This window comes from Aedes aegypti, chromosome 2 (assembly GCF_002204515.2).
Source record: "Aedes aegypti strain LVP_AGWG chromosome 2, AaegL5.0 Primary Assembly, whole genome shotgun sequence".
NCBI classification, from domain to species: domain Eukaryota; kingdom Metazoa; phylum Arthropoda; class Insecta; order Diptera; family Culicidae; genus Aedes; species Aedes aegypti.
Window position 1 is genome coordinate 90,142,407 of NC_035108.1, and position 26,668 is coordinate 90,169,074.

Sequence of the window (26,668 nt, forward strand, 5' to 3'; positions counted from 1 at the left end):
TGTTTTTGAAAGCAGACCTACCGATAATAACTCATCGATTTCGAATCCAAGTATCTCATCTTCTGTTTTTCGATTCAAATAATTTATAAGAGAATCTTTCGTTTGAAGCTATTATCAAACTTGTTGAATATAATTTATTACACCGATGATTTAAAAAAGAAATGAAAAATGTCTTTGGAAAAATCTTTCGGTAAAATAATACATTCGGGGAAACAGTTCGTTCGGAGAATTGGTTTTCGGGAGAAAATCCTTCCGGAAGAAATCCTTCGGGGAAATGCCGGACAATCCTTGCTAAGCTTTACCAATATTTGTGTAACTGCTATGGAGGATAAAGCACAAGTCGATGTCATCTACACCGATCTGAAAGCGGATTTTGATAGAATTGACCACAAGATCCTTTTGCGCAAGCTTTCTCAAAATCGATTCGAGCATTTCGTATACTTATACGTATACGAGGAAGCAACTTAGGCCCATTATTGATTAGGGTAAGTGTTCCCTTAGTTGTGGGTGTTCCTATAGTTGCGGTAGTGCCGTTTTCACTGATTTTATTACGTTATCCACAGAACTGACACTGCCAATCGACGTATTGGCTTGTTGATACACGGAATAGTTGAAAAGAGCGTTCAAATTGCTTTAAAACTGATGAAATATCACAAAAACTGCTAAAACTGTTCTTGCTTGTACCAATAGTTGTGGTAAAGTGTTCCTATAGTGGAGGATCCCATAAGAAAACCACGGATACCGCAACTATAGGAACACAAATTAAAAATATACCGCAACTAAAGGAACCCTGTACCAATAGTGGAGGTATTATTTTTCACTGACATGCCGTGGATTACTGCGATGGAATCATTTTGCTCATTAAGTCAATGGTCGTTACTTCCCGTTACAATATTACCATTTACATTCATTGCGCTTCTTGAATTTAGGCGGTAAAATGAAGTTCAATCGTGCTTAGTACCTCCACTATTGGTACATCTACCCTACTCTTTTTTTCAATGATGTTGCCGCAAAATTAGGTATGAATTGCGTTATTATTTATGACGACGACCTAAAAATTTATTTGGTGATCCGATCGGTAGAAGACTGCCACCGTCTACAAGCTTTGATCGACCAGTTTTTTGTTTGTTGACTCTCCGTAGAAAAACTACTTCAAACGAACTACCTTGGAGCAAGCGTTGTGATATTGAGTCTTTTTATGTGTGGCTATTCATTCCCACTGGAATTTGCCATGTCTTCCCAACTTATGTTCAGGCTTCAATTTTTTTTTTTTACCTACCATTAGAGGTTCATTACAAGTTTTTAAGAAAAGTAAGACTAGAAAAAATCTTCTACCTGAAAGGTTCGAATCCACCATCTTCGGATCGGCATGACGAAGCCTTGCCTCTCCAGGCCAACAAGGGACCCAAAGACCAATGTAACGGGCTTAATTACAGTTTAATTTTTATTGCCACAAATGATAGTTTGAAAAAGGCAAAATGTCGTAGACGAGGTTATAGCAAGTCGTTAGCAGAGTAATTACCGGGGGAAAACTTTTCTTTCCAGTTCTGATTGCTGCAAGTGGAAAGCCGTGCACTTAGAGTTATGGTTCATTTATTCGACAGTTTTCTACATTCCTGGCGTCGATAAAACTTCTCGCCAGATCAATTGCATGGCCGGACACAGTGACCTGAAACGAGAAGTGATTGTTAATGCTGTTACTGATAGGAATGCAAGGATGTTTTAGTACCTCTTTTATGCAACCATCGAAGTCAGAAGAGCTTTCTGAACACTGATTCCATACCAGGCAGTCATCTACCCCACCAAGATATAATTTGTGATCATTTTTCTGTTTGAAAAAGTTATCGGGAACGCTTTTTGACTGATCCGTTTCGTCGTTGACTGTCAAATAAACGAGCTTATCTTGGTAACCTGCCTTAACGGTGTACCATAATTTAGGGCTTATCGATACGGATGATCTGATTGTGAATACGGTGACATCGAGACCAAGGGTAAAACGCAGCTCCATTGCTCCTTTGTCCAGGATTAGTGCCGCGAAGTTTCCAGTTCCACGGATATCTGCTCGCAGCTCTGCCACCAATCCGGTGGTAACGTTTCTCGGTAAAAATGTTAACTGCATGTTGAAGTTTCTCTTGAGATCGATCCTGAAATATGTGATAAACAAAATTGTATGTAGAGCATATTTGGACGAATGAAATTTTCATATTTATATTTTCTATTGATTTATTTAAGAACTTAATGTTAGTGCTGTTAGTTGTGCCACTTTGCCCTGATCGTCCGTTCCTCGAATGTCAGTTCCCCGAACATCCTGTTTCCACGGATAGCCCAGTTCCTCGAAAAGTTTTTAGCACACATAACAGTCATAACCTTTTATACATTTCTGATTGGTGAATGAACTGGATGTTTAATATGCACTCTTTATCATTTGAATGACGGTTCTTTCGAACTTCACCGTCCTCAGCATTTTTGGTAACATGTGTATAGTCAAGAAAGACCAATCACGGCTTCGAATTTTACTTTACATATTGGTATTGCAATGCTCCTTGCTTCAACAATGGAATATGGTAAAGTTTTTATATTCTTTTAAGATAATATACTTACGAGTATTTCGCATATCCAAATGATCGGAAGGATATCGCCCGCCCATTGAGGTTGTTCATCTCTTCGCAACGTCTTCCAGTTCTGGTTGGTGAACAAGCACATCGGAAGCCATTTTCAAAATCTTTACACAATGATTCCACGCAGGACATTGCAAGGCATCGTTCTCCGCTATTGGAACAGTACCGTCCCGTGAAACCATCAGGACACAAACAGCGGAACGCATCTCTGTCCATCGTTTCCACGCAAACGCCTCCATTCTGGCAGGTGTTCACCGTACAGTGATTACACTTTGAAACCCGTTCTGAACGGACAGCTTCTTTCCGGAGATTTATCGGATAATCGTTCAAAACCATTTGGCTGATACACCCGGTAAACCCGCTCTCGTTACGTCCTGGAATGCCACCGAGGTAGATACATTCACTCCTGCTATTTGTTACAAACAAGTTCTCGTAGAATAGTGCTAGCATTTTGCCATCCAGTGCGAAATAACACCGACCCAGATAACACTTGACATTGACTGTATGCCATTGGTCTATACTTATCCTATGCATTTTAGAATCAATCTTTCGAATTACTTTGCTCTCTGTCAGTAAGCCCAAATCCATCGTTCCATTCACTAGCGCCAACATCATTATCTGGTGATCCAATTCATCACTTCGGTAGAACAGAACACCCTCTTCACGATCCGCCTTAAACGTCACCTGCAAGCTAAAGTATTGCTGATTCAGGAAAACTTCATACTTCATGTAGGCAGGACTACCAGCAACCGGATCGAACCGTGGCACTGCTCCCAAAACGGAAACGATCCTTCGGTCGGTCACGTTAGCTGACGAAGACTCCGATCTACAATAATATCTTCCTGAATGGCTGGCCTCCACCTGCCGCAGTGTTAAGTTATCGTGTACACCCGACTCGGTAAAGCCAATTTCACTGGATAGATCGATTTCATGGAGATGCTTGGTCTCGCGAAACCAACGGGTGGATCTCCGCAGTTCACCATTAGTGCCTTCGGAGCCATGATTGCACACAAGTGAAATAGTGGAATTGTACTCAACGCGTACGATTTTGTCGTGCTCTGAAGGTGTGACGCGGATAGGTTGCGACTCCAGTGGTGGGTGTGAATGAATAGTCGTTGTGCTGGTTGGTTGCGTTGTTGTTGTAGTAGGTGTATCTTTTTCTGATCTTATTGCAATAGCTGTAATATACAAGACAGGACGTGAAAAGGAATATTTAAGATATGATATGAGACGAAATGAATCGAACATTAGAAAGTATTTCAAAAAGGGGTTTTTTAAGGTGAAATGATTTTGTAGCACAAAACCAGCGGTTTGGGTTTAACTATTTGAAATTCCATGAATTACTAAGGATATAAATAATTATTAAATATTCCATATAAACCGTGCACTTTTTCAGTGTTTGCATTGAGTAACACAAAGTTTCACATTTAGTGGATTGAAACCCCCATTTACGTAACTTCTATTTACGTGAATTCCATTTACGTTATATAGGAGCAATTCCACCGAACATGACGAATTTTTTTTTAATTTAATTTTTGTATTTTTTGAATCGCCTGAAAATTTGCATACAGATTCTTTATGACCAAAAATGCCATTTTGCACCTTCAGACCGCCATTTTGAACCTCGCCTTATTTTTGAGAAGGGCGTATCGGAAAATGCATAGCAAAACTTGTTACGTTTAAGTATGAGTTGTATTAGATACGTAAATTAAAGTCAGACATCACGTAAATATTGTAAGCCGTTAACATTCAGAATAAAATGCACTGCTCCGCAAACCACAAATTGAGAGCCCCTGCACACGTTTGCGTTCCATCCGTCAACCGAGAAGAACGACCGATCGGTGACGCTCACACAATTTCACATACCTGCACACCATAAGACCACCCTCTGCATAGCATCGAGAACGTGCACCAGAAAACAACATCCTCACAAGACTGCCACCACCACACCGTCAAGCTGGAGAAGAGAGATCGCTCTCTGCGCTCTTTTACGCACACAACCGTCACACACGCCACGACGGGGGAGACGATTGCGAATTCGAGGCCAGCTCACTCAGTTAGTGTCAGCCCGCCGAAACGACAGTGCACGCAAATCGAAAGAGTCCGGTCTTCGTTGAAACGAAAAACTTAGCCGTCCATCTTGTGAAGTTTGGTAGGATAACCGCGTGTGGTTCCTCGAGTGAAATTAGTGCCAGGCAGGAGGCCCACCATTTGATTCCAGCCAAGGGTAAGACAACCCTAATTCCATTTGGCTCAAAACGCTGATTTCTGGATTCATTCGAACAGGAAATAGAGCGCACAGAGGGACACACGGACCACCATTTTGCATTTCGGTTTGCAGAAACCACGTTGCCCAGGGTAAAAACGCAAAAAACCCATACGATCAGCCCTCGAAGTCGAGAAACAGCGCGACGGTCGGAACCGGTGCGTGGGAACCCAACCAGTTGGTGCATCGGTAAGGCCTTTTACCACCCGTTTTGGATAAGCAAGTTCAAACGCCGTTTCTGTTTAATTGCGCAGTTTCCACCACGCCGGACTACTGTAACCCTGATTGCACCATTCCCGAAGGTCAACCGATAGTCATACATCCCCGGGACAAAGAAAGCCTTCCATAGGAAGTAAGCCAAAGCCCAAAAGTTAGGCCCACCACCAGAAGCTAATCGGCCTCGTGCGTTAGGGCTTTCTTTTTTCGTTTATTGCAGTCAGTTCGAGAGGTCATTGGCAAGGCGGTGGCAGCGAGTCAGTGTGGTCTTCAACCCCCCTCAATCCGGTTCAAGTCAACCGCGGATCTAATCTCGCCAACATTAGGGAAGGCACCCGGCGGCGTGCGTCATATGATCACCGAATAGACGGATTCGGAGCGATTGGCGGCTCTCGGCTGGTGCAGGAAAGAAGCGATTATCCGGAGGGACGAAACTATCCGCTAGGCAGAGCAGCGTCAGAGAACTGCACGCGGTCTCGCGGGTGTCGTCAGTTCAGCAGCAAGATCAAGTCGGTGTGAGCATCGGCCAGAAAGGCGGAATGATGGGGCTGCAGAGCGTCAACGGGGTAGCGGCGGTAAGCAGGGCGCGCCCGAAAGTGCAGTGAGTAGAGCAAATCTAGTTTTTAAGCAAAGTAAAGGTTAAAGGAGAGGCTAGGAGTCAGAAGATAGGAGGAAAGGATCAGGAAAAGGAAAATGATGGTCTGTAAATAAAAAAACTTGTAATTATGATCAGTTTTGTGTTGGAATTCAGTTATTTGTGCGCATTCCCTTAAGAGCTTTCCGGGGCTGATCGAGGTTTCTATTCCCCCCTCGACAGACACTCGCAACATTGGCGCCCAACTGAAAATCCACAATACATTAGCTACCGTTAGCAATTTTTTTGGTTTGTGATTCAGACATTTGGTTTTGTGCGTTTGATTATTCGGTCTATAATAATCAACAAAAAATTTTAACCCTTACGCATAGAAATAAGAAATGGATTACACACATTTGACGGACGAAGAGGTCACGTATGAGTTGGCCCTACGTCATGTAGTAAATTTAGGACCTACCACCCATAGAGGCAAGGTCTTACGTCTCAAGGCACTCATGCAAGAGGAGTCCTTGCGAGACAACCAGCCCACTAGCTCATGCCATGTAATGAGTTCACAGTCAAACATTGAGCACTGTGAAACTCAAATACAGCAGTTGCACATCAGCACTGAAGCGGCAATTCGCACTAACGATAGTGCAGCTTTAAACAAAATTCGAACACGTCTCAATCATTATCGCGACCGTTTGCAATTAATCCGCCCTTCGGTCGAGCTGCAGGAAACACACGCAATGTTATCCATGCATGTCAACGTGTTGTTAAACAAAGTGAACGGAACAAGTGTAGTTAATGGTGCACAAATGGGGGAAAGTGAAGTCAGAGATACAACATCAACTGGCGCTGTGAGGAGGAGGAGCAACAACGAATCGGAAGGAGCTGTTGGAGGAGTAGTAGATGCCACAATCCCTGTGGGCTGCAACTCCATTCAAGAAACCACACCACCGCCAGCTGTGCAGCCACCTCTGATGCCATCGTTTTCGGGTGGACACGGAAGAGGGCTGTTGTTCTCTAGCTCGTTCCAAGCAGGCGACCACGAAGACTGCCGACAAACGGAAACGAGACGGCGAAGAAGTTCACCACCTCCTCCCTACCTTTCTCGGGAGTATGCAGGATGGAATCAACAGGCAAGAGAAACCCCATCGCAAGAAGCGCTGGAAGTGAGAATCAGGCAGATGCAGGAGAGAGAAGAGCGGATGCGAGAAGAATGTTTCAGGATGCGAGAAGAACTGGAGCGGCTGATCAGGCGAGAACGACCAGCACCAGAGCGAGCAGATGAGAGAAGAATGCAGAAAGCAGTGCATAACTGGCCGTTCAAGTTCCGGGGCGAGAAAGACACCACTTCACTCAATGTTTTCCTAGATCGGGTGGAGACGTTTGCGAGGTCGGAAGGCATGAGTGATGCTACACTTCTTAACTCCATCAAGCACCTGCTGCAAGAGGATGCCATTGATTGGTACGCACGAGCAACTTCTCAGCAACTACTGCGTACCTGGGACGACTTCAAGAAAGAGATTCGAAGAGAGTTCTTGCCTAGCGGCTACTCGCAAATTCTGCGATTGGAAGCCAGCTTCAGATTTCAAGGAAGAGAGGAATCGTTTGCGAAATACTATCGCGACATTTCTGCGCTCTTTCGCTTTGTGGATCCACCGATTCCAGCGGATGAGAAGTTCTTCCTGGTGAAGAAGAATATGAACGAGAACTATGCGGCCATCGTAACAGCAGCAAGGCCACGCTCATTGGAAGAAATGGTCGAGGTGTGCACTGGATACGACGAGACGAGAATGCTTCTGAACAGACAGCGCAGGATTCCGATTCCGCACAGTGCGTTGCTGGAACCGAACTTCGCTACGCCTGTGACGTCCAACAGAGTGGTTGCAATGCAGCAGCAGCCTCAACGCTTTAACAGAGTCCATGCGGTGGAAGTTCAAGATATCGCTCATGATTACGAGACAGTTGACGATCAAGACGAAGAACATTGGCAGCACACCATCGACGAGTTGGCGGAGCAAGTCAATGCGTTGAAAATGAACCTAGAGCGGCGAACTACGCGACCAGGTTTTACACCAAGAAACGGAAAGCAGCCTAGGTTTACAGACAGGTTCAAACCAATCGAAGCGGACAGCCCGCAAGTAATGCGACAACAGATGAGAGACACGCAATTTCCCGTACAACAGCAAAGGTCACAAGCCGTTCCGCATCAGCCACGCCAGCCAGAGCAGCAGCAAGAGCAGCCGCAAAGGGTGCAGAGTTGGCAAACGCGACAATGGAGGCCAAGTTCGCTGGAAGAGTCGCAAAACTACAACCAGCGAAGCAACTCTCTTCAGCAAGAGCCAACAAGACTGGTAGAACGCCAATCAGAAGAACAGCAGGAAGCAGAGACCCAGCAACGAATGGTGATGGTATGCTGGAACTGCGACGAAGAAGGCCATAGGTTTATGGATTGTCCGAAGCCGCAAGCGATCCTTTTCTGCTACCGGTGTGGACGAAAAGGCTACTCGTTGCGCAGCTGCTTCACGTGCCGTTCAGGTGCGGTAAACTACCCAGCGGAGAACCAGCAATAGAGGGGAGCAGCTCTCCGCTCAGTATCGGAAACCCCTCCGACATTCCAGAATTTCGAAACCTAAACTCGTTAATCATCAATCCCGGAAGCGACAATCGACCACACGCCGTCATATCTGTGCTGGGAAAGGAGTTAACCGCTTTGCTAGACAGTGGAGCGAACTGCTCTCTGCTAGGAGGAAATAAAGTCAGTCTGGCAGAGGAATACGGACTACAGAGAGGAACCGTCTGTGGCGGAATAAAGACGGCGGATGGCACGAAACACAAAATACACAATTTCGTTTATCTTCCCATCGTATACAATAACCGGAACGAAGTCCTTCCAGTACTATTAGTACCTTCGATCCCGGACTGCGTCATCCTAGGGATGAATTTCTGGGACAAGTTTGGAGTAAAGGCTGTGTGTTGCACAGTTGAAGCAAAACAGGACGAAGAACTCGTCGAGGATCATGAGATGAAGCAACTGACGTCCGAACAGAAGAAGCGACTGGAACAAGCGATCCGGAAGTTCCCAAAAGCGGCAGAGGGCAAGCTAGGCCGTACGAAGCTGTACGAGCATCGCATCGATGTGGGTAACGCACCACCTCGCAAGCAACGGCATTACCCAATGTCACCGTATGTGCTGCAGGAGGTGAACAAGGAGATCGACCGGATGATTGCCCTCGATGTCATCGAAGAGGCACAGTTCTCTCCATGGAACAATCCATTGGTTGCAGTCAAGAAGAAGACCGGACAGTATCGCGTCTGCTTGGATGCTCGTCACCTCAACTCCATCATGGTGAACGAGGGATATCCAATCCCGCAGATAGCAGCGATCACAAACAATCTTCGAAGCAGCAAATACATCTCGTCGATCGATCTCAAAGACGCTTTCTGGCAGTTGCCACTTCATCAGGCTTCAAGAACATTGACAGCGTTCACAGTTCCATCCAGAGGCCACTTCCAGTTCAAAGTGGTGCCTTTTGGACTGTGCACAGCGAGCCAAGCCCTAGCGAGACTCATGACTCATCTGTTCGCCGATTTGGAACCGTTGGTATTCCATTACCTGGACGACATCATTATCTGTTCGGAAACCTTCGAAGAGCACATCGCTTTGTTGGAAGAAGTGGCACGCCGGCTGCGACAAGCAAATCTCACGATATCGTCGGAGAAGTCCAAGTTCTGCCGAAAGAGCATGAAGTATCTGGGCTACGTGATCGACGAACAAGGCTGGCGAGTGGATGAAGAAAAAATCCAAGCCATAGTCTTGTTTCCAACTCCTACCACAAGGAAAGAAGTGCAACGATTCCTGGGCGTTTGCAACTGGTACCGCCGATTCATCGCCGGATTTTCACAGCTAGCATCACCGTTAACAAGTCTGACGTCTGGGAAGACCAAGTTCCGTTGGAATCCCATCGCTGAAGAAGCTTTCCTCAAACTAAAAGCCGCTCTGGTCTCGGCACCGGTGCTAGCGATGCCGGACTACAGCAGACCGTTCGCTATAGCATGCGATGCCAGCGACACAGCGATCGGAGCAGTGCTAACGCAGGACATCAACGGCGAAGAACATCCGATCAGCTACTTCTCGCAGAAGCTGTCAGCGTCCGAGAGAAAGTATTCGGTCACGGAGCGAGAGTGTCTCGCGGTGATCCGAGCGATCGAGAAGTTTAGAGGATATGTGGAAGGAATCAGGTTCACCGTCTTTTGCGACCATGCGGCGCTCAGCTACCTAAAATCAATGAAGAATCCAACGGCGTTGATGAGTCGATGGCTGTTGCGGTTGAACGCGTTCGACTTCGAGATCCGGTACAGGAAGGGATCGATCAACGTAGTTCCGGATGCACTCTCACGAACGGTAGCTGAAGCAGTATTCGTGGTAGACCAGGTGCAGGATCTGTGGTACAGGAAGCTGGTTGAGAAAGTGAAGAGAGAGGGCGATCAGTTTCCGGACTTCCGCGTTGCAAATGACACATTGTACAAGAACTGTCGCTGCAAGGACGCAGTTGGAGCAGTATTCCACAAGTGGAAGCAAGTCGTTCCGAGGGAAGAGAGGTTGCAGCTGATCCGTAGATACCACGACGAACCTGCAGCAGCGCACCTTGGTTTCTACAAGACTTGGCACAAAATTCAAGCCCACTACTACTGGCCACAAATGCAGCAGGAGATTGGCGATTACGTAAGGAGCTGTGTGACCTGCAAGGCATGCAAAGCGCCAGGAAGGAAGATGATGCCGCAGATGGGAAACCCCAAACCAGCAAAGACCCCTTGGGAGATGATATCGGTGGACTTTGTCGGTCCACTCACACGTTCCAAGCGAGGAAACACAGTGCTATTGGTGGTAGTAGACTGGGTCAGCAAGTACGTGATCGTCAAGCCCATGCGCGCAGCGGATTCCCAGAAGATGGTGGAGTTTCTGGAAGAAGAAGTTTGCCTAAAGTTCTCTCGTCCAAGGCTGATATTGTCCGATAACGGGAAACAATTCGAATCGATGGTGTTCAAATCATGGCTAGCAAAGCACAGGATTGGTCACATGAAAACAGCGTTCTACTGTCCGCAGGTCAACAACGCCGAGCGGGTGAACCGCGTCGTAGTTACCTGTATCCGAGCATTACTAGATGGCGATCATCGTGAGTGGGACGAAAAGCTACCGGCAATCACAGCAGCGATTAACGGAGCGAGGCACGAAGCAACGGGAGTGAGTCCTCACGAAGCAAACTTCGGACGAAACCTGCTGTTGCACACGGACCTCTACACGCAGCAAGAACTAAACACACCAGACGACCCGAAAGTGGCACAAGATCTGAGGCTGTCAGCAATTCGCCGAATTCAAAAGGTCATCATCGAGCGGATCAAGAACAGTCACCAGCGGGCGAAGCAGCGTTATAATCTTCGCACCAGATCAGTCGCGTTCAAGGTAGGAGATCTCGTGTGGCGCCGAACATTCGTTCTCTCCTCAAAAGTGGATCAGATCACCAGCAAACTAGAGCCGAAATTCGTTCCGGCCATCGTGAAGGAAGTCCTCGGGACGAACCTTTATCTGTTAGAGGATGTTCTGAGCGGCAAGAAGGGAAGATTTCACGCAAAGGACATCAAAGCGGACTAAGCGTATATGGGCAAGCTATGCGAACAGGCGATGCCTGTCGACTATAAAGCAAACGCTGTCAAAAACACCACTGGGCATAATAACAGCGAACCAACGGAGAAGCATCCAACGAGCTCAGCTGCTTCTCTGTTGAACCGATCAAGGACTACATCATTCGGGATTTTCATCCGCAAGATGGAGATTCCGAACCGTTCAAGCTATGTACACAGGCGGTGCCTGTTAACCAGAATCAGTAGCAGTCAAAAACACCAATCTTCGGGAGATTTGACCACGAATGCTGAGTGTGAGAGCCCGCTACAACAACGCTCCACTTCAGCAACACCGAATTAGACTATGGCAAGGATTTCCGTTCATCCGAACGAGGTTCCACAACGATAAAGCTATGTCCACAGGCAAAGCCTGTCAACTATTAGTACCATACTCCAAAAAAACGTACCAAGCGGGAAAATGGCAAAAGTCAGGTGTGATGAGCAACAACTTCTTAATGACTACCTCTCCACCTCGACGATTCATCAGGTTCATTATAGACCACGATCCACGCCAAAAAAAAAAAAAAACCTTGAACACGATTTGCGACCACATCAAGCAGGGAGGAGATCCAACATGCGGTACCCAAACACTTCCATCGCGCCAGGAGGTGTACCGTGCGCCGTTCGCGAAGCGGGAGAAATCGCACCCTACGTCACTGGAAACGGGGAGTAGGGATCTCGGAAATGCACCAGATGTATTCTCTGATAGGAGGAGTGGAGACCCGGAGATCGACGACCAAAAATCGGTTCGACGCGGAGTTGAAGCTTACGGCCACTATCGGGCGCAGTGAGACAGCAACTGGAGGGCATTGAGAGGAGGAGGACGTGGCTGAAGCCTACGAAGGGCACGGGAGATTGGAACCCCGAAAACCATCGTGAGTAGGGAGACTCCAAATACCATCACGAAGAAGCAGAAAAGCAAGCAGCCTACGGAAGGCACGGGAGATTGGAACCCTGAAAACAGCCGTGAGTAGGGAGGCTCCAAATACCATCACGAAGAAGCAGAAAAGCAAGCAGCCTACGGAAGGCACGGGAGATTGGAACCCGGAAAACAGCCGTGAGTAGGGAGGCTCCAAATACCACTTCGAAGAAACGTAATCGCAAGCAGCCTACGGAAGGTACGGGAGATTGGAACCCTGAAAACCATTGTGAGTAGGGTGGCTCCAAATACCATCATGATGAAGCGGACAAACAAGCAGCCTACGGAAGGCACGGGAGATTGGAACCCTGAAAACAGCCGTGAGTAGGGAGGCTCCAAATACCATCAGATAGAGCAGAAGAAGTACGTAGCCTACATCAGGCATGGGAGACTGTGACCCCGAATTCCACAATAGGGAGACTCCAGATACCAGAACTAGACAACGAGCAAAGCGCATCGTAGACCATGTCCGCAGCGAGCTGCCAACCAAGTGGTCATGCCGTTTGCCGAACGAGATAAATCGAGCCCACCATCAAGATTCGACCACCCACCACACAGAGCTATGAGAGGCACTACTACAAAGACACAAAACACGATCTCGGTAATCCAAGCACATCCAAGACTGGATGAGTGCACCCAAACGCTCAAGTGCTTCCAGTCAATTCAAATGCGTGGCCAAGGGTTAAAGATCTGGGGGTCGTCATGAAATCTTCATCCCAAGGTAACGCGACCAGGGGCGCGGTAAAACCCCATTCTCGGGCTCATGACGATTTAGTCGCGGAAATGCTTCTTTTCTCAGTTTTATGCACAAACCAAAACAAACCAATTTAGTCCTTGTAAAAAGTTTGTAAATATAGCTTCTATGTTTAGTGTGCGATTAAGCCTATTTTAGCCAATACAATAGGCTAGAATCCGATTTGAATGTTTTGCCGTAGTTTGCTCGGATTTGAGGAAGCTGGACAAGGACTTTGGTCAGAGACGATTTGAGAGGTCTATGATTCTGCCAGGCGCAGCTGGCGTGATATTGAGTCTAGTATTAAGATTATGCAGTTTAAGCGATTTGATTTGGCAAGCTACCAAGGCTTGCGTATGTGAGTTTAGTTTACGGTGTAAGGTTAAAGAACCAGATGTAACTTGAGGTCTGCTCAAGCGTTTAGTTGACCGACTTGTCTCTGACCATCATCCTAGGAGGATGATTGAAGAATTTGTGAATTTTTCATAAATCGCTTTCTCATCGATTTATGAAAAATTCTTCCGCTACGGTAGAGTTGTGTTACGTTTAAGTATGAGTTGTATTAGATACGTAAATTAAAGTCAGACATCACGTAAATATTGTAAGCCGTTAACATTCAGAATAAAATGCACTGCTCCGCAAACCACAAATTGAGAGCCCCTGCACACGTTTGCGTTCCATCCGTCAACCGAGAAGAACGACCGATCGGTGACGCTCACACAATTTCACATACCTGCACACCATAAGACCACCCTCTGCATAGCATCGAGAACGTGCACCAGAAAACAACATCCTCACAAGACTGCCACCACCACACCGTCAAGCTGGAGAAGAGAGATCGCTCTCTGCGCTCTTTTACGCACACAACCGTCACACACGCCACGACGGGGGAGACGATTGCGAATTCGAGGCCAGCTCACTCAGTTAGTGTCAGCCCGCCGAAACGACAGTGCACGCAAATCGAAAGAGTCCGGTCTTCGTTGAAACGAAAAACTTAGCCGTCCATCTTGTGAAGTTTGGTAGGATAACCGCGTGTGGTTCCTCGAGTGAAATTAGTGCCAGGCAGGAGGCCCACCATTTGATTCCAGCCAAGGGTAAGACAACCCTAATTCCATTTGGCTCAAAACGCTGATTTCTGGATTCATTCGAACAGGAAATAGAGCGCACAGAGGGACACACGGACCACCATTTTGCATTTCGGTTTGCAGAAACCACGTTGCCCAGGGTAAAAACGCAAAAAACCCATACGATCAGCCCTCGAAGTCGAGAAACAGCGCGACGGTCGGAACCGGTGCGTGGGAACCCAACCAGTTGGTGCATCGGTAAGGCCTTTTACCACCCGTTTTGGATAAGCAAGTTTAAACGCCGTTTCTGTTTAATTGCGCAGTTTCCACCACGCCGGACTACTGTAACCCTGATTGCACCATTCCCGAAGGTCAACCGATAGTCATACATCCCCGGGACAAAGAAAGCCTTCCATAGGAAGTAAGCCAAAGCCCAAAAGTTAGGCCCACCACCAGAAGCTAATCGGCCTCGTGCGTTAGGGCTTTCTTTTTTCGTTTATTGCAGTCAGTTCGAGAGGTCATTGGCAAGGCGGTGGCAGCGAGTCAGTGTGGTCTTCAACCCCCCTCAATCCGGTTCAAGTCAACCGCGGATCTAATCTCGCCAACATTAGGGAAGGCACCCGGCGGCGTGCGTCATATGATCACCGAATAGACGGATTCGGAGCGATTGGCGGCTCTCGGCTGGTGCAGGAAAGAAGCGATTATCCGGAGGGACGAAACTATCCGCTAGGCAGAGCAGCGTCAGAGAACTGCACGCGGTCTCGCGGGTGTCGTCAGTTCAGCAGCAAGATCAAGTCGGTGTGAGCATCGGCCAGAAAGGCGGAATGATGGGGCTGCAGAGCGTCAACGGGGTAGCGGCGGTAAGCAGGGCGCGCCCGAAAGTGCAGTGAGTAGAGCAAATCTAGTTTTTAAGCAAAGTAAAGGTTAAAGGAGAGGCTAGGAGTCAGAAGATAGGAGGAAAGGATCAGGAAAAGGAAAATGATGGTCTGTAAATAAAAAAACTTGTAATTATGATCAGTTTTGTGTTGGAATTCAGTTATTTGTGCGCATTCCCTTAAGAGCTTTCCGGGGCTGATCGAGGTTTCTATTCCCCCCTCGACAGACACTCGCAACAAACTTTTAAAAACTGTAACTCGAAAACGGTTTGTCCGATCGATTTGAGATCTTCTACAAAGTTGTAGGTATTGCTTAGGACTATATGGACAAAATATGCACGGTAAAAAAAGTTACAGATTATTTTTTAATTCAAAAACAAAATTTTAAAATCGATTTTCTCCTGAAACGCATTTTCTATTTTTTTTTATTTTTGGATATGTTTTAGGGGACAACTTATGTGATTTATTGCACAATGTTTCAAAATGGAAGAATTATGGACAAAAAAGTTATGGGTTTTTTAAAAATAACAGAAATAGAGGAAAACAATAATGTTTTATGTGATTACTTGAAAGTACAGAAAAATTGCAATCGAAAAGTACTTAAGTAAATTTTTTCTAGGTTGCATCAATTTCGAGATATACTCATATTTATATAAAATTTTCAAATAAACAAAGTAAATAGGCCCTTTTCAAACATATTTCGTGTTTCTCCATTCCAGAAATATTTTATTTTGATTGAGTGAATCGTAGCTGAATTGTTTATTGTTTGATCAAAACCTATACACTAAAGTATTTAAAAAAGTATGCACGGTAAAAAATATAAACGAAATTTTCAAATAAAAATTTGAAGTCCATTGTTCTTAAAAACCGCATAATTGATGTTTTTAATTTTTGGATATGTTTTGCAGCATATTGTTTGTAATTTCTTGCACAATGCCTCAAAACGGAAAATTTTTGGATAAAAAGTAAATTATTTAAAAAAATAAATGAAACGAATTTATGTAAAACGATATTTTTGGTGCGTTTTTTGAGTACAGAAAAATAACTATATATTTTTAAATATGAAAAATTTCTATCGAAAAATACTCAAGTAAAATTTAGCTGAGATGCATCACTTCCGAGATATACACGGTAAATCTAAACGTGGCATTAAAAATGTGATTCTATCACAACGGTGTACCTTTGGTCCCCCCAGGGCTAAGCCCGGCTAATGGGTAAAGCCAAAGACAAATTAAAGACCTCCATGTCCCTTGCACTTGCCCAAAATTTTATGGCTCATAAGGTAATCTAGAACGCCGTGAAAAGTGTACTGCGATCTGTCAAACTTGGGTACCTTTTGTACTACTGAGGGACCAAATACAGTACTAGAAGTGGTAAAGCCCTCTCATCACGGCAAGATCGTACAACCATGGAGAAGGAGTTTGTTTTTTTTTGTTTTTTTTTTTCTATATATATACTGCAATTTTATTTCTTAATTATATCAACTACTTTCTTGTTATCGTCACAGCTCGAAAATTGTCTAACTTCAATTTCAGTGTTTCAGAGATAGGGATAAACGAGTGATATTTCTGAGTGCCTTGAACTGTTTTTGCTCTTGAAAATAGTTGGTTAAGTTCTTGTGCAATGATATCATATTCCTCAGTAGTTGAATAACAAAAGAAGATTTGTGTAAGCTGCCCTTCTTTCCGATTTTGAGCCCAATCATATAGTTCCTTAGCATTTTTTATCGGATGTTCACATTCTTTGGCAAGACTGGCTCTGGTAGCCTCCTATGGCATCGCATGGCCCTTTTCCATGTGATGTTGCAGAAAAAATGCCATTCAACTTCTATATCATATTTGATTTTAAATTGCCAAAGAGTTGAAAAGTTCCTCCTATTTTTATACTGTGATGCAGCTCAGTCAGACATAAAATATATCTTGATGACAGTTAACTTGTGATCCAATCGCAAAAAATCTATTTGACTTTGCCATCTTGACGATAATATATTACAAACGGATGCAAAGTTGCTTGCTGAGCATTCCAATGATGGCTTTGAACTTCATCTTGAAGAATAAATGTGTAGTTTTCCGAAAAATCACAAATTACTACAAATTCACCTTCCATCAAATTGTTTTTTGTGTTATTTAAAAATGTAGCTTGCTCTTTTTTGATGAAATTATGAGGTATTAGTTTCTCCAATTAACGAGTAAAATATGATACAAATTCATCAGGCTGCTTCAAAAAAGTTTCAATATCACACTTGTCGGTTGTGACCCACTGTTCAAATTGTAATTCGTAAATGTCATTCTCTTCGATTTTTGATAACAAGCTTCGTTCAAAGGTAGTAGAATCTGAACATTTTTCACAACAACGTAAGGTGCAATCCACTGTTTTTGTTTCACATAATAAACTATCAGTAAAAAAATTTAAATCATGCAGTAAATTATATTTCTTTAAACTATGGATTATCAAATTAACATTTTCGTGAATAGTACATACGCACACATTATGTGTTACAGAGCTAGTTAACAATTTACAATTCTTCGGTCTCAATTTTGCAAAAAATATTTTATAAAATTATAACTTTTTTGTCCATAATTCTTCCATTATGAAACATTTTGCAATAAATCACATAAGTTGTCTCCTAAAACATGTCCAAAAATAATAAAAATCACAGATGCATTTTCATAGAAAATCGATTTTAATTTTTTTTATTAAAAAAATCTGTCATTATTTTTTATCGTGCACATTTTTTCCAAATGATCCTAAACAATACCTACAACAACCGCAAAATATATCCAAAAATTAAAAACATCAATGTTGCGGTTTTTCAGAACTATTAGCTTCAAATTTTCATTTGAAAATTTCGTTTATATTTTTTACTGTGCACTCTTTTTCAATACATAAGCATATATGTTTTGTTCAAACGATAAACGATTTAGCTACGATTCACTCAATCAAAATAATTTTTTTCTGGAATGGAGAAACACGAAATATGCTTGAAAAGGGCCTATTTTTCTTTTTTTTTATTTGAAAATTTTATATAAATATGAGTATATCTCGAAATTGATGCAACCTAGAAAAAATTTACTTAAGTACTTTTCGATTGCAATTTTTCTGTACTTTCAAATAATTACATAAAAAATTATTGTTTTCCTCTATTTCGATTTTTTTTCAAAACCTGTAATTTTTTAAAAAATTATAACTTTTTTGTCCATAATTCTTCCATTTTGAAACATTGTGCAATAAATCACATAAGTTGTCCCCTAAAACATATCCAAAAATAAAAAAAATAGAAAATGCGTTTCTGGAGAAAATCGATTTTTAAATTTTGTTTTTGAAATAAAAAATAATCTGTAACTTTTTTTCACCGTGCATATTTTTCTCCATATAATCCTAAGCAATACCTACAACTTTGTAGAAGATCTCAAATCGATCGGACAAACCGTTTTCGAGTTACAGTTTTTTAAAGATTTGCCATGCATTTTCCGATACGCCCTTCTCAAAAATAAGGCAAGGTTCAAAATGGCGGTCTGAAAGTGCATAATGGCATTTTTGGTCATAAAGAATCTGTATGCAAATTTTTAGGCGATTCAAAAAATACAAAAATAATCGGGTTTATGAAACGGCGTGGAACCGCTCATAGGTAAGTGGAATTCATGTGCATGTGGCTACGCGGCATTCGCTTTGTACGTATTTATGAATGTTTTCTAGAGAAAAGTTGGATAACAAAGTGGTCAAGGGTTGAATTATCAGATACAAAGCATTTGATAGTTTGCTTTCATTTTAGTTAAAAAAGCAGGCAACATAACGATCATGATAATAAAAATTTATACAAATTATATCTTTAAATTAGTCAACTTATGATAATGGCCTATTTTAATATTTAAACAATATTTTTTGCATTAAACTCGATATAATTCGAAAATGGCTACTTCTAGAGAAATTATTCATATAACCATTATGGCTTAGAATCATTTCAAGATGCTTACTGTGTCATCAGAACGTATTTATTTTGACAAAAAAAAAATATCAAAATTTTAAAAATCGGCCAAAAGTTGTTCTTAGAAAAACTTTTTAATTAAAAATTTCTTCATCATGAAACTTTGTCCTAAACATCTTTCTACTATCAAGATTCTATGGTAAAAATTTAAAAAATATTAAAAATTGGGTTGTTCTTGCTTTAGCTTTGATCACCGTTTACTTAATGGTTTTCAGTTTATTGGTGCTTTTCGGTGATGATCGGTGATCACCGAAAAGCACCAATAAACTGAAAACCAAATTGGGTTGTTGTGTAGTTTAAAATTCAAGTCTTATTTTTGATTTTTCTATAAAAATAAATAAAAAATTTCAGTGTTGTTTTTTTTTCTTATAGTCCAAACGGTTCACTACAACTTCTTCATAGAACATTTTTCTCTTAAATCAACAGTTTCGGAGTTAGAATTTTTCAAATAAGTTGCATGCAATAATTTATAGGCTATTTTCAAAAGTTACACTTGAGTCAATTATGTTTGCACCCCAGCTTGTACCTTGAATATTTTTCCCCGCCTTGGGCCTCCCAAGTGGTCTCGAACATAAATGAAAATTAGTATTTGCATCCCGACTAGAGGCTTGTAACAAAAATATAATAAAATTTTATCAGAATATGATATGCATATCATATTATGATATAATTTTGTTAGGCTCCGTTATCCACAGAACATACTAAACCATAAATATAACATAGTATGTTTTATTTTCCTTTAAGATATTTTTGTGTTCATTTTTAACAACTTTATAACAAAATAAATAGATAGTTATGCATTTCAATAATATACAATATTATCGTATATCGAACAGTATTATAATTTTGATACTTTGTATCAAACATTGTAACTCGGTTTGATATGTTTTTGATAGAATTAAAACACATTTTGTTATGTTTATGTTACTATTCATACACTTTTTGCTATAATTTCAGTTATTTTAACAACATCCTGCATCAAGTTTGTAACAACCTATGTTCGAAAAACACTTATAACATAATAACATATGCTGATATAATTTTGTTATGTACCCTTAGTCGGGATCAGTCTAAATAGTTGACTTACATAACTGCTTTGACTTACATGCTTTACAAAATTCATTATTTTGAAAATATGTTGAATTCTAAAAAACTCTACACTGTTAGGCCTTTACTCATTCATCATATTGAGAAGATATCTGTATCATTTCTGAAATGAAAAACAATGATAATGGTTCAGATCGTAAGAAAATTTGTACAAGCTCAAAGCTCACCAATGCTCTAGATTATTGGAGAACTACAAACTTAGATAGATTTGATTAGAAGTAAGAATTCATGGAATAAATATTCATAAATTCAAAGCCGTTATTAGACTTAACATTTTCAAAATACCCGACTAAAGGTACATAACAAAATTATATCAGCACATGTTATTATGTTAGAAGGTTTTTTCGAACATAGGTTGTTATAAACTTGATGCAGGATGTTGTTAAAATAACTAAAATTATAACAAAAAGTGTATGAATAGTAACATAAACATAACAAAATGTGTTTTAATTTTATCAAAAACATATCAGACCAAGTTATAATGTTTGATACAAAGTATCAAAATTATAATACTGTTCGATGTACAATAATATTGTATATTATTGAAATGCATAAGTATCTATTTAATTTTGTTACAAAGTTGTTAAAATTGAACAGATATGTTATATTTTTGTTTTAATATGTTCTGTGGATAACGGAGCCTAACAAAATGCATATCATATTCAGATAAAATTTTATTTTTTTTTTATCAGCCTCTAGTCGGGTAGGTATTTGAGCCTATTTAAGTATCTGCAGGAGGTAAAGCCAAGAGTGGCCCTCATCGAAGGCTTTCCTTTGTTTTTTCTTTTTCTGGTCAACCGATTTTGGGGCCCCCAGGAGCTCGGGCCCGGTCCGGACCGCACCCACCGCACCCTTCCCAGAGCTACGTTACTGCACCTGCTGCAAGTTTATAATCATGGTAATTTTTACAGCCAATATGCTACCATAGTGAGATTTATTGCAAAACAAAATTAGAAGAAATAAATGCAAACAAAATTAGGCAGCATCCATTCATTACGTAACGCTAAAATGTACAATTTTCGACCCCCTTCGTAACGAATTTTGTATGAGAAAAAAAAATGTGTATGAGCCGCAACGTATGAGCCTAGAACGGGTACATAATTTATGGACGGCGCCTTAGTCTGCACAAATTTAGTGACGTCGTGTAGGGTAAAACGGTATAATGCGCCCCAACCGGGCAATACGCCCCACTTCATTTTCAAGAGATTGAGGCTTCTTCAACACGTAAATATGATTACATATCTTCCATATCCGTGAAAAAATGATGCTGCGCATATTAGATCTTTTAGAAGTATAAACAACCAATAGAAATACACTGATAGGCAAAATAAAGTGCCCACCTCACCAGTTTTAGAATTTCTCTCATTGATTTGGTTCAAATTAAATTTAACACACTTAAATCTTTTTTGATCTTTTATTTTTGATATAATTTTAAAGTTGCACTTACGAAATTTTGATAAAAAAAAAAAGAATTTTACTCTGCACCACACACGAGCCCGCCGCTTTCGGTTAAACAGCTCGAGCTTCAGGAGCGCTACATCCAAGGAACGGTGACGCATGGAGGTGTGATGTGATGAAATGTGATGGTCTGGGGGTGTCTTTCATGGAATGGAGTAGGAAGCCTCGTGAAAACCGACGGAATAATGACGGCAGATTCCTACATCAACATCTTGCGGGAAAATCTGGAGGTTTCGATGATCCAGACGGGCCTTGAAGAGAAATTCATATTTCTCTAGAACAACGATCTGAAGCATACTGCCAAGAAGACCTAGTCTTTCTTCCGGTTTTGTCGGATTAAACCGCTGGAATGGCCTCCACAAAGCCCAGACCTCAACCCCATCGAGAATTTGTGGGCGATTCTCGATGCCAGGGTTGACAAAACTGGTGTTACCAACAAAAATAATAATTTTGAGACTTGGAGCGCGCCTGGGAAGAACTAGAACCACAACACCTACAAAACCTGGTGAAAAGCATGCCGAAGTGCCTCCAGTAAGTCGTCAAGGCCAAAGGAGGACACATTAACTATTAAATTGGTTTTTATTTTTCTTAAATCATCTTTTCTAGGGTCAAGAAGGAAGTGTCACTATTTTTTTTCAATACAAATTGATTTTCTTTTTCTTTAAGTAAAACTCTTTTTTCATCAAATTTTCGTAAGTGCGTAACTTTGAAAGAATATCAAAAATAAAATATCAAAAAAGATGTAAGTGTGTTATCTTTAATTTGAACCAAATCAATGAGAGAAATTCGAAAACTGGTTAGGTGGGCACTTTATTTTGCCTATCAGTGTATCAATAATATCGAAAATCAGCTTTTTGGTGTTAAATTATGGGCCCGATAGGCAAGCCTCGTTGTAAATGAAGCCCATCCTTTACAATTGTACTAATTACAAAAACTTTTACCGGAAGACGACTGCTAATGGACCCTATTAAGCTTAGCTAGTGGTGGAATTCTCCTTGGAAGCATTTCTACAATGCTGCGGAACTTTTTCAATGGGAGGGCATATTGCCCGGTTTGTTTTGAAACGTCAATATTTGAACCGTTTACAAAAAACGTCTTGTTCTCATTTTATAAGCTATCTGGCAAGATAAAGTTGCATGCAGAGCATGACGAACTCAGTGAATAACGCTTTGACACCAAAAACCATAGAAGTAATGCATTTGCTACTGCGATAGAGCAGTTTTGCCTGTTTACCCTATTCAATTTGACTCTCTGTTATTGTATTAATAACTGCAACGCTGTTCTTAGTGTAGTCTGTATTTTTCTGCATTGGCCCTTTCAACGAGTAGAACATAATGAGTAACGTTTAATTTCAGGCATTGTCAACAAATACGAAATGTAACCTATACATAAACTAGCTTTTGCACAGTTTTGGATTGCCGAAGAGAACATTTTAGTTGCCGACAATAGTAATTGCATTGCCGATAAAAAAAGAAGTGCCTCATAACCTTGGTTAGGAAATACCGATGATTTTGAGAACAATATATTCTTATTTGTATAAATGATTATTATACAAATATAAAGTGCTCAAGTGTATTTCAAGTGTATCTTGTTATTTTTTGTGCATTATATTGTGAATAATGGCATGTTAAAAAAGTTCATCAGCTTGGACTGCCGAGAAGACGTAAGTTCCCGTAATAAAAATTAATTTCTTACCACTAGACTCCAAATGGAAAAATCTCGTTTTGCGAACTAAGCTTCGTTGATTTACCAACTAGAGTGTCCATCCCGGGACATCCCGGGACAAAAAATCCCGGGATTTGACAAATTTCGGGATTTCCCGTTTCCCGGGATTTTATTTCTGTTATCCCGGGAATCCCGGGATTCCCGAAATGTACGTAGAATTTGGTGAAATCACTAAATTTTCATTATGGGACAATTCGACTTGGTGTTCATTCCTAATTTTACTTAGCTAGCTTAGCTTAGCTTAGACTGACTACACATATCAATGGTTGCTATTCCGTGATTGACCGAAGTCAGTGAAAATGCACAAAGAATCAACTAGAAGTTCGGCTGGGATTGGCCATAATCTTCTTCAATGTGCATAATTCAGTGCCTCTATTTATACAGGGTCAATAACGGCGCCGGCCACGTCCTTGCAGTCAGGTGGGATTGGGGGAAGGAATGTTAATGTGTAACCTTTGCTATTTGGAGACCGTGTTTGCCTCTGCATCTCCACAAAGGTTACTGGGAGGGATGTTTATTAATGGGAAGGATCGTTGGGTCACAGGATTCACTTTGATAAGCGATTAGACCATGATAAATAGTGATTTGTGAGATATATACATGCTTTTTTGTAAATATAATATTTTCATTTGATATGAACAATTTCTATGTAGTGGAAAATTATGCCGACACTTGAGGTGACGAACCATTCAAAGTTTGTTGAACAAATACCTAAATGTAACATTTCTACAGCTGTCAGGACGAAAGCATGTGTTATTATATTTTACTTATTTGAAAAGAAACAAAAAACTTGATTGGATGGAACATCATAGAACACTCTTATTCTTATGCCGACACTTACAGTGGCGAACCATCCAAAGTTTGTTGAATAAAGTGAACCTTTCGCAAGTCTACACTTGTAGTGTCGAACCATTCAAAGTTTTTTTTTTAATTACAAAAATAAAGGTAAAAAGGGGTGTTCTGAAAATAAAAAAAAATGTGAAACATAAATAATTCATGAATCAGAGTTTGTGTCGACACTCACAGTGACGAACAATTCATAGTTTGTTGAAAATTCATATTTACGTCCCACAATTGTAACGATTAAATGTGCAGTCATACATATTTTATAGATTAGAAATAGTAGCATGAAACGAGCTCACCAATTGATTCTTTAACCTTCACTGTGCAGCCACAATCCACTCTCAGCCTCACTCGTTTGCTCGGCTATATAAAAGCACTCAGAAAAAAAAAAGGCGCGCGACCCGAAAAGGAAAAAAAAAACTTGGCTTTCTTGACGCACTGCCCAGCAGCAAGCGTCAAGTCAAAGGATCAAAAAGAACTAACCGATCGTGGCACTTTTCACTTACTCTAACCGAACTAACTGATCACGCCACTTTTTCACTTACTAGACCGACGCGCGACATGTTTGATCCTGCCCTCGTCGCTGGCCCCCGTAGGAGCAAGCGTCAAGGTCGAAAGATCAGACAGAACTCTTGGTGTTCATTCCTAATTTTACTGAACAAAAAGTGATTTCTTGTTAGCGCAGCTGAAAGATCATTCGAAAATATAATAAAAACTGTTATCAACTCAATTTCTACCAAAATGCAGATATCACTAACTTGCGATTCACGGCAGTAAACTTCAGTAAATAATTTTCAGTAATTAACTTTTAGCATGATCTACAATACCTTCAATGATCTTTGACCGTTTCTTTTGCTCTAGTTTTAACGGATTTTCAAATGTTTGAAGCAAATTGCTTTAATATTATGACTTAAGTTTTTATCATACTTCCATTTATAAGTATTATAGAGAATTTGAAAAAATAAATAGCAAACCCGTTATTAGTTGAGCTAAGTTTTGATTTTTGTTAGGTTTCTTCATCAGAATATCTGAAATGTGATTTACTATAAATAACATATTATTTTGAAAAGTTACATTATCTGTTTATTTCATTAAAAAAAACATTGTATTGTTAAATTGGTACTTCCATTTCAACCGAAATGATAATTTTATTAAAAAATTGAAAAATCCCGGGATCCCGGGATTTCCCGGGACAAGCATAGATTTTTGTCCCGAATCCCGGGACGAACAAAATGGCCGGGAAATGGACACTCTATTACCAACTGATTCAATTTACGAACCAATACAATTAACATTCTCAGAGCTAGTTCATACATTGAGGTTACAGTATATTCAATGATTGCGCTTGTATATCTGAAGTCCTATATTCCTGGATATTCGTTGCTGACCAAGGAAAATAAGCATATAGCTGTCATAGTTTTTCATAAATTTGTCACATAAGACTATTTGGTCTTTATCTCCGAAATTTCGCGCAAGCTGAATTTAGAAATCTCACAGTAGTTAACTTACCTTCATCACTAATATCTTTATGCTCAGAATCTTCCTGCATCTTCCGCTGATGCTCTTGCAATTGACTTCGAATCCAATCCACATAGTGCGGCACGTTTGTAAAGCCGGCATAGCTGTACACATCGCATAGGTTTGTCCCATCTTGTACTGTCGCAAATGAGACGATGCCTCGCAAATACCAGCTGTTCTGTTTGAAAACATACATTCCACCACCACTGTCTCCGTTGCAAACATTCGTTCCTAAAATGGTACGGCATCAACGTCGAAATTAACTCACTATCAATTTGCGAAATACCGTACCGTTCTCAGCTCGCGCGCAGTACATCCCAGTGTGTATGAGCTGCCCAAACAAATACGGTTTGGATTCAACGCAATCTAAGTAGCGAGCAATGAGCATCTGCGTCACCATAAGCTGATTGGAAACTTTGGCCTCCTCGGTGAATCCCCATCCTACCACCGTTCCATAACTACCAGCCAATTTTTCGATAAACGATGACTCGCTGTCATCTACTTCAATGGGCCGAATCTTCTCACTAAACACCACGGCCTCACTTAACAGCAATAGCGCAAGATCGTGCCTATGGCTTTCGGCAGTAAACTCGGGATAAACATTGATCTCTTTCACCTGGAATTCTTGACCATGCGTATGGCGTTGATCCAGGATCAGCACGCCCAGCACAATCCGGAGCTTTCCAGTGTCGAACTTGTAACCCGTATCTGGATTGAACAGACAATGGCCAGCCGTAAGAACATACCACTTGCTAATTAACGAACAGCCGCACTTGTAATCATTTCCGACGAACAGTGCACCATGCCAAGGCCAATCACCATCCACGGCCAGATTTCCTTCTATTATTCTACTATCTAACGTAAAATTGTCTGCACCGTCTCGATATATCTTCGTTTCACAAGACGTCGATGCCAATTGAAGTGCAACAACTAAAAGCAAAAAGAGCACTCGGATTCTAAAGAAATCTCCGAAATTACGACTCACTACCGGGGAAGCTGTTCTCGAGGTAGACATCATGCTACCTTGACACTTTGCAAGAGACTGTTTAAGTCAAAGGTCTCCCGTGAGAGCGGCTACT

General features: G+C 41.5%; 1 protein-coding gene and 2 long non-coding RNA genes across 4 annotated transcripts; 2 read left to right on the top strand and 1 right to left on the bottom strand.

Annotated features, from left to right (window-relative positions):
• Positions 1-1,576: 1,576 nt before the first annotated feature.
• LOC5577934 lies at positions 1,577-26,640 on the bottom strand. The gene is made up of 5 exons (XM_001663554.2): positions 25,881-26,640; positions 25,581-25,820; positions 2,602-3,796; positions 1,730-2,144; positions 1,577-1,669 (listed from the first exon to the last, which is right to left on the bottom strand). Exons 1-5 carry the CDS (start codon positions 26,605-26,607, stop codon positions 1,583-1,585), a joined length of 2,664 nt encoding a protein of 887 aa, XP_001663604.2. The 5' UTR covers positions 26,608-26,640; the 3' UTR covers positions 1,577-1,582.
• LOC110675761 lies at positions 4,297-5,803 on the top strand. The gene is made up of 4 exons (XR_002499771.1): positions 4,297-4,845; positions 4,905-5,073; positions 5,139-5,236; positions 5,296-5,803. It is a non-coding gene; the product is annotated as an uncharacterized LOC110675761 (long non-coding RNA).
• Positions 13,471-15,066, top strand: LOC110675760. 2 transcript variants are annotated; one of them, XR_002499770.1, is made up of 4 exons: positions 13,471-14,108; positions 14,168-14,336; positions 14,402-14,499; positions 14,559-15,066. It is a non-coding gene; the product is annotated as an uncharacterized LOC110675760 (long non-coding RNA). The 2 variants fall into 2 exon arrangements; XR_002499769.1 differs by having other exon boundaries at positions 14,168-14,499.
• Positions 26,641-26,668: the final 28 nt, after the last annotated feature.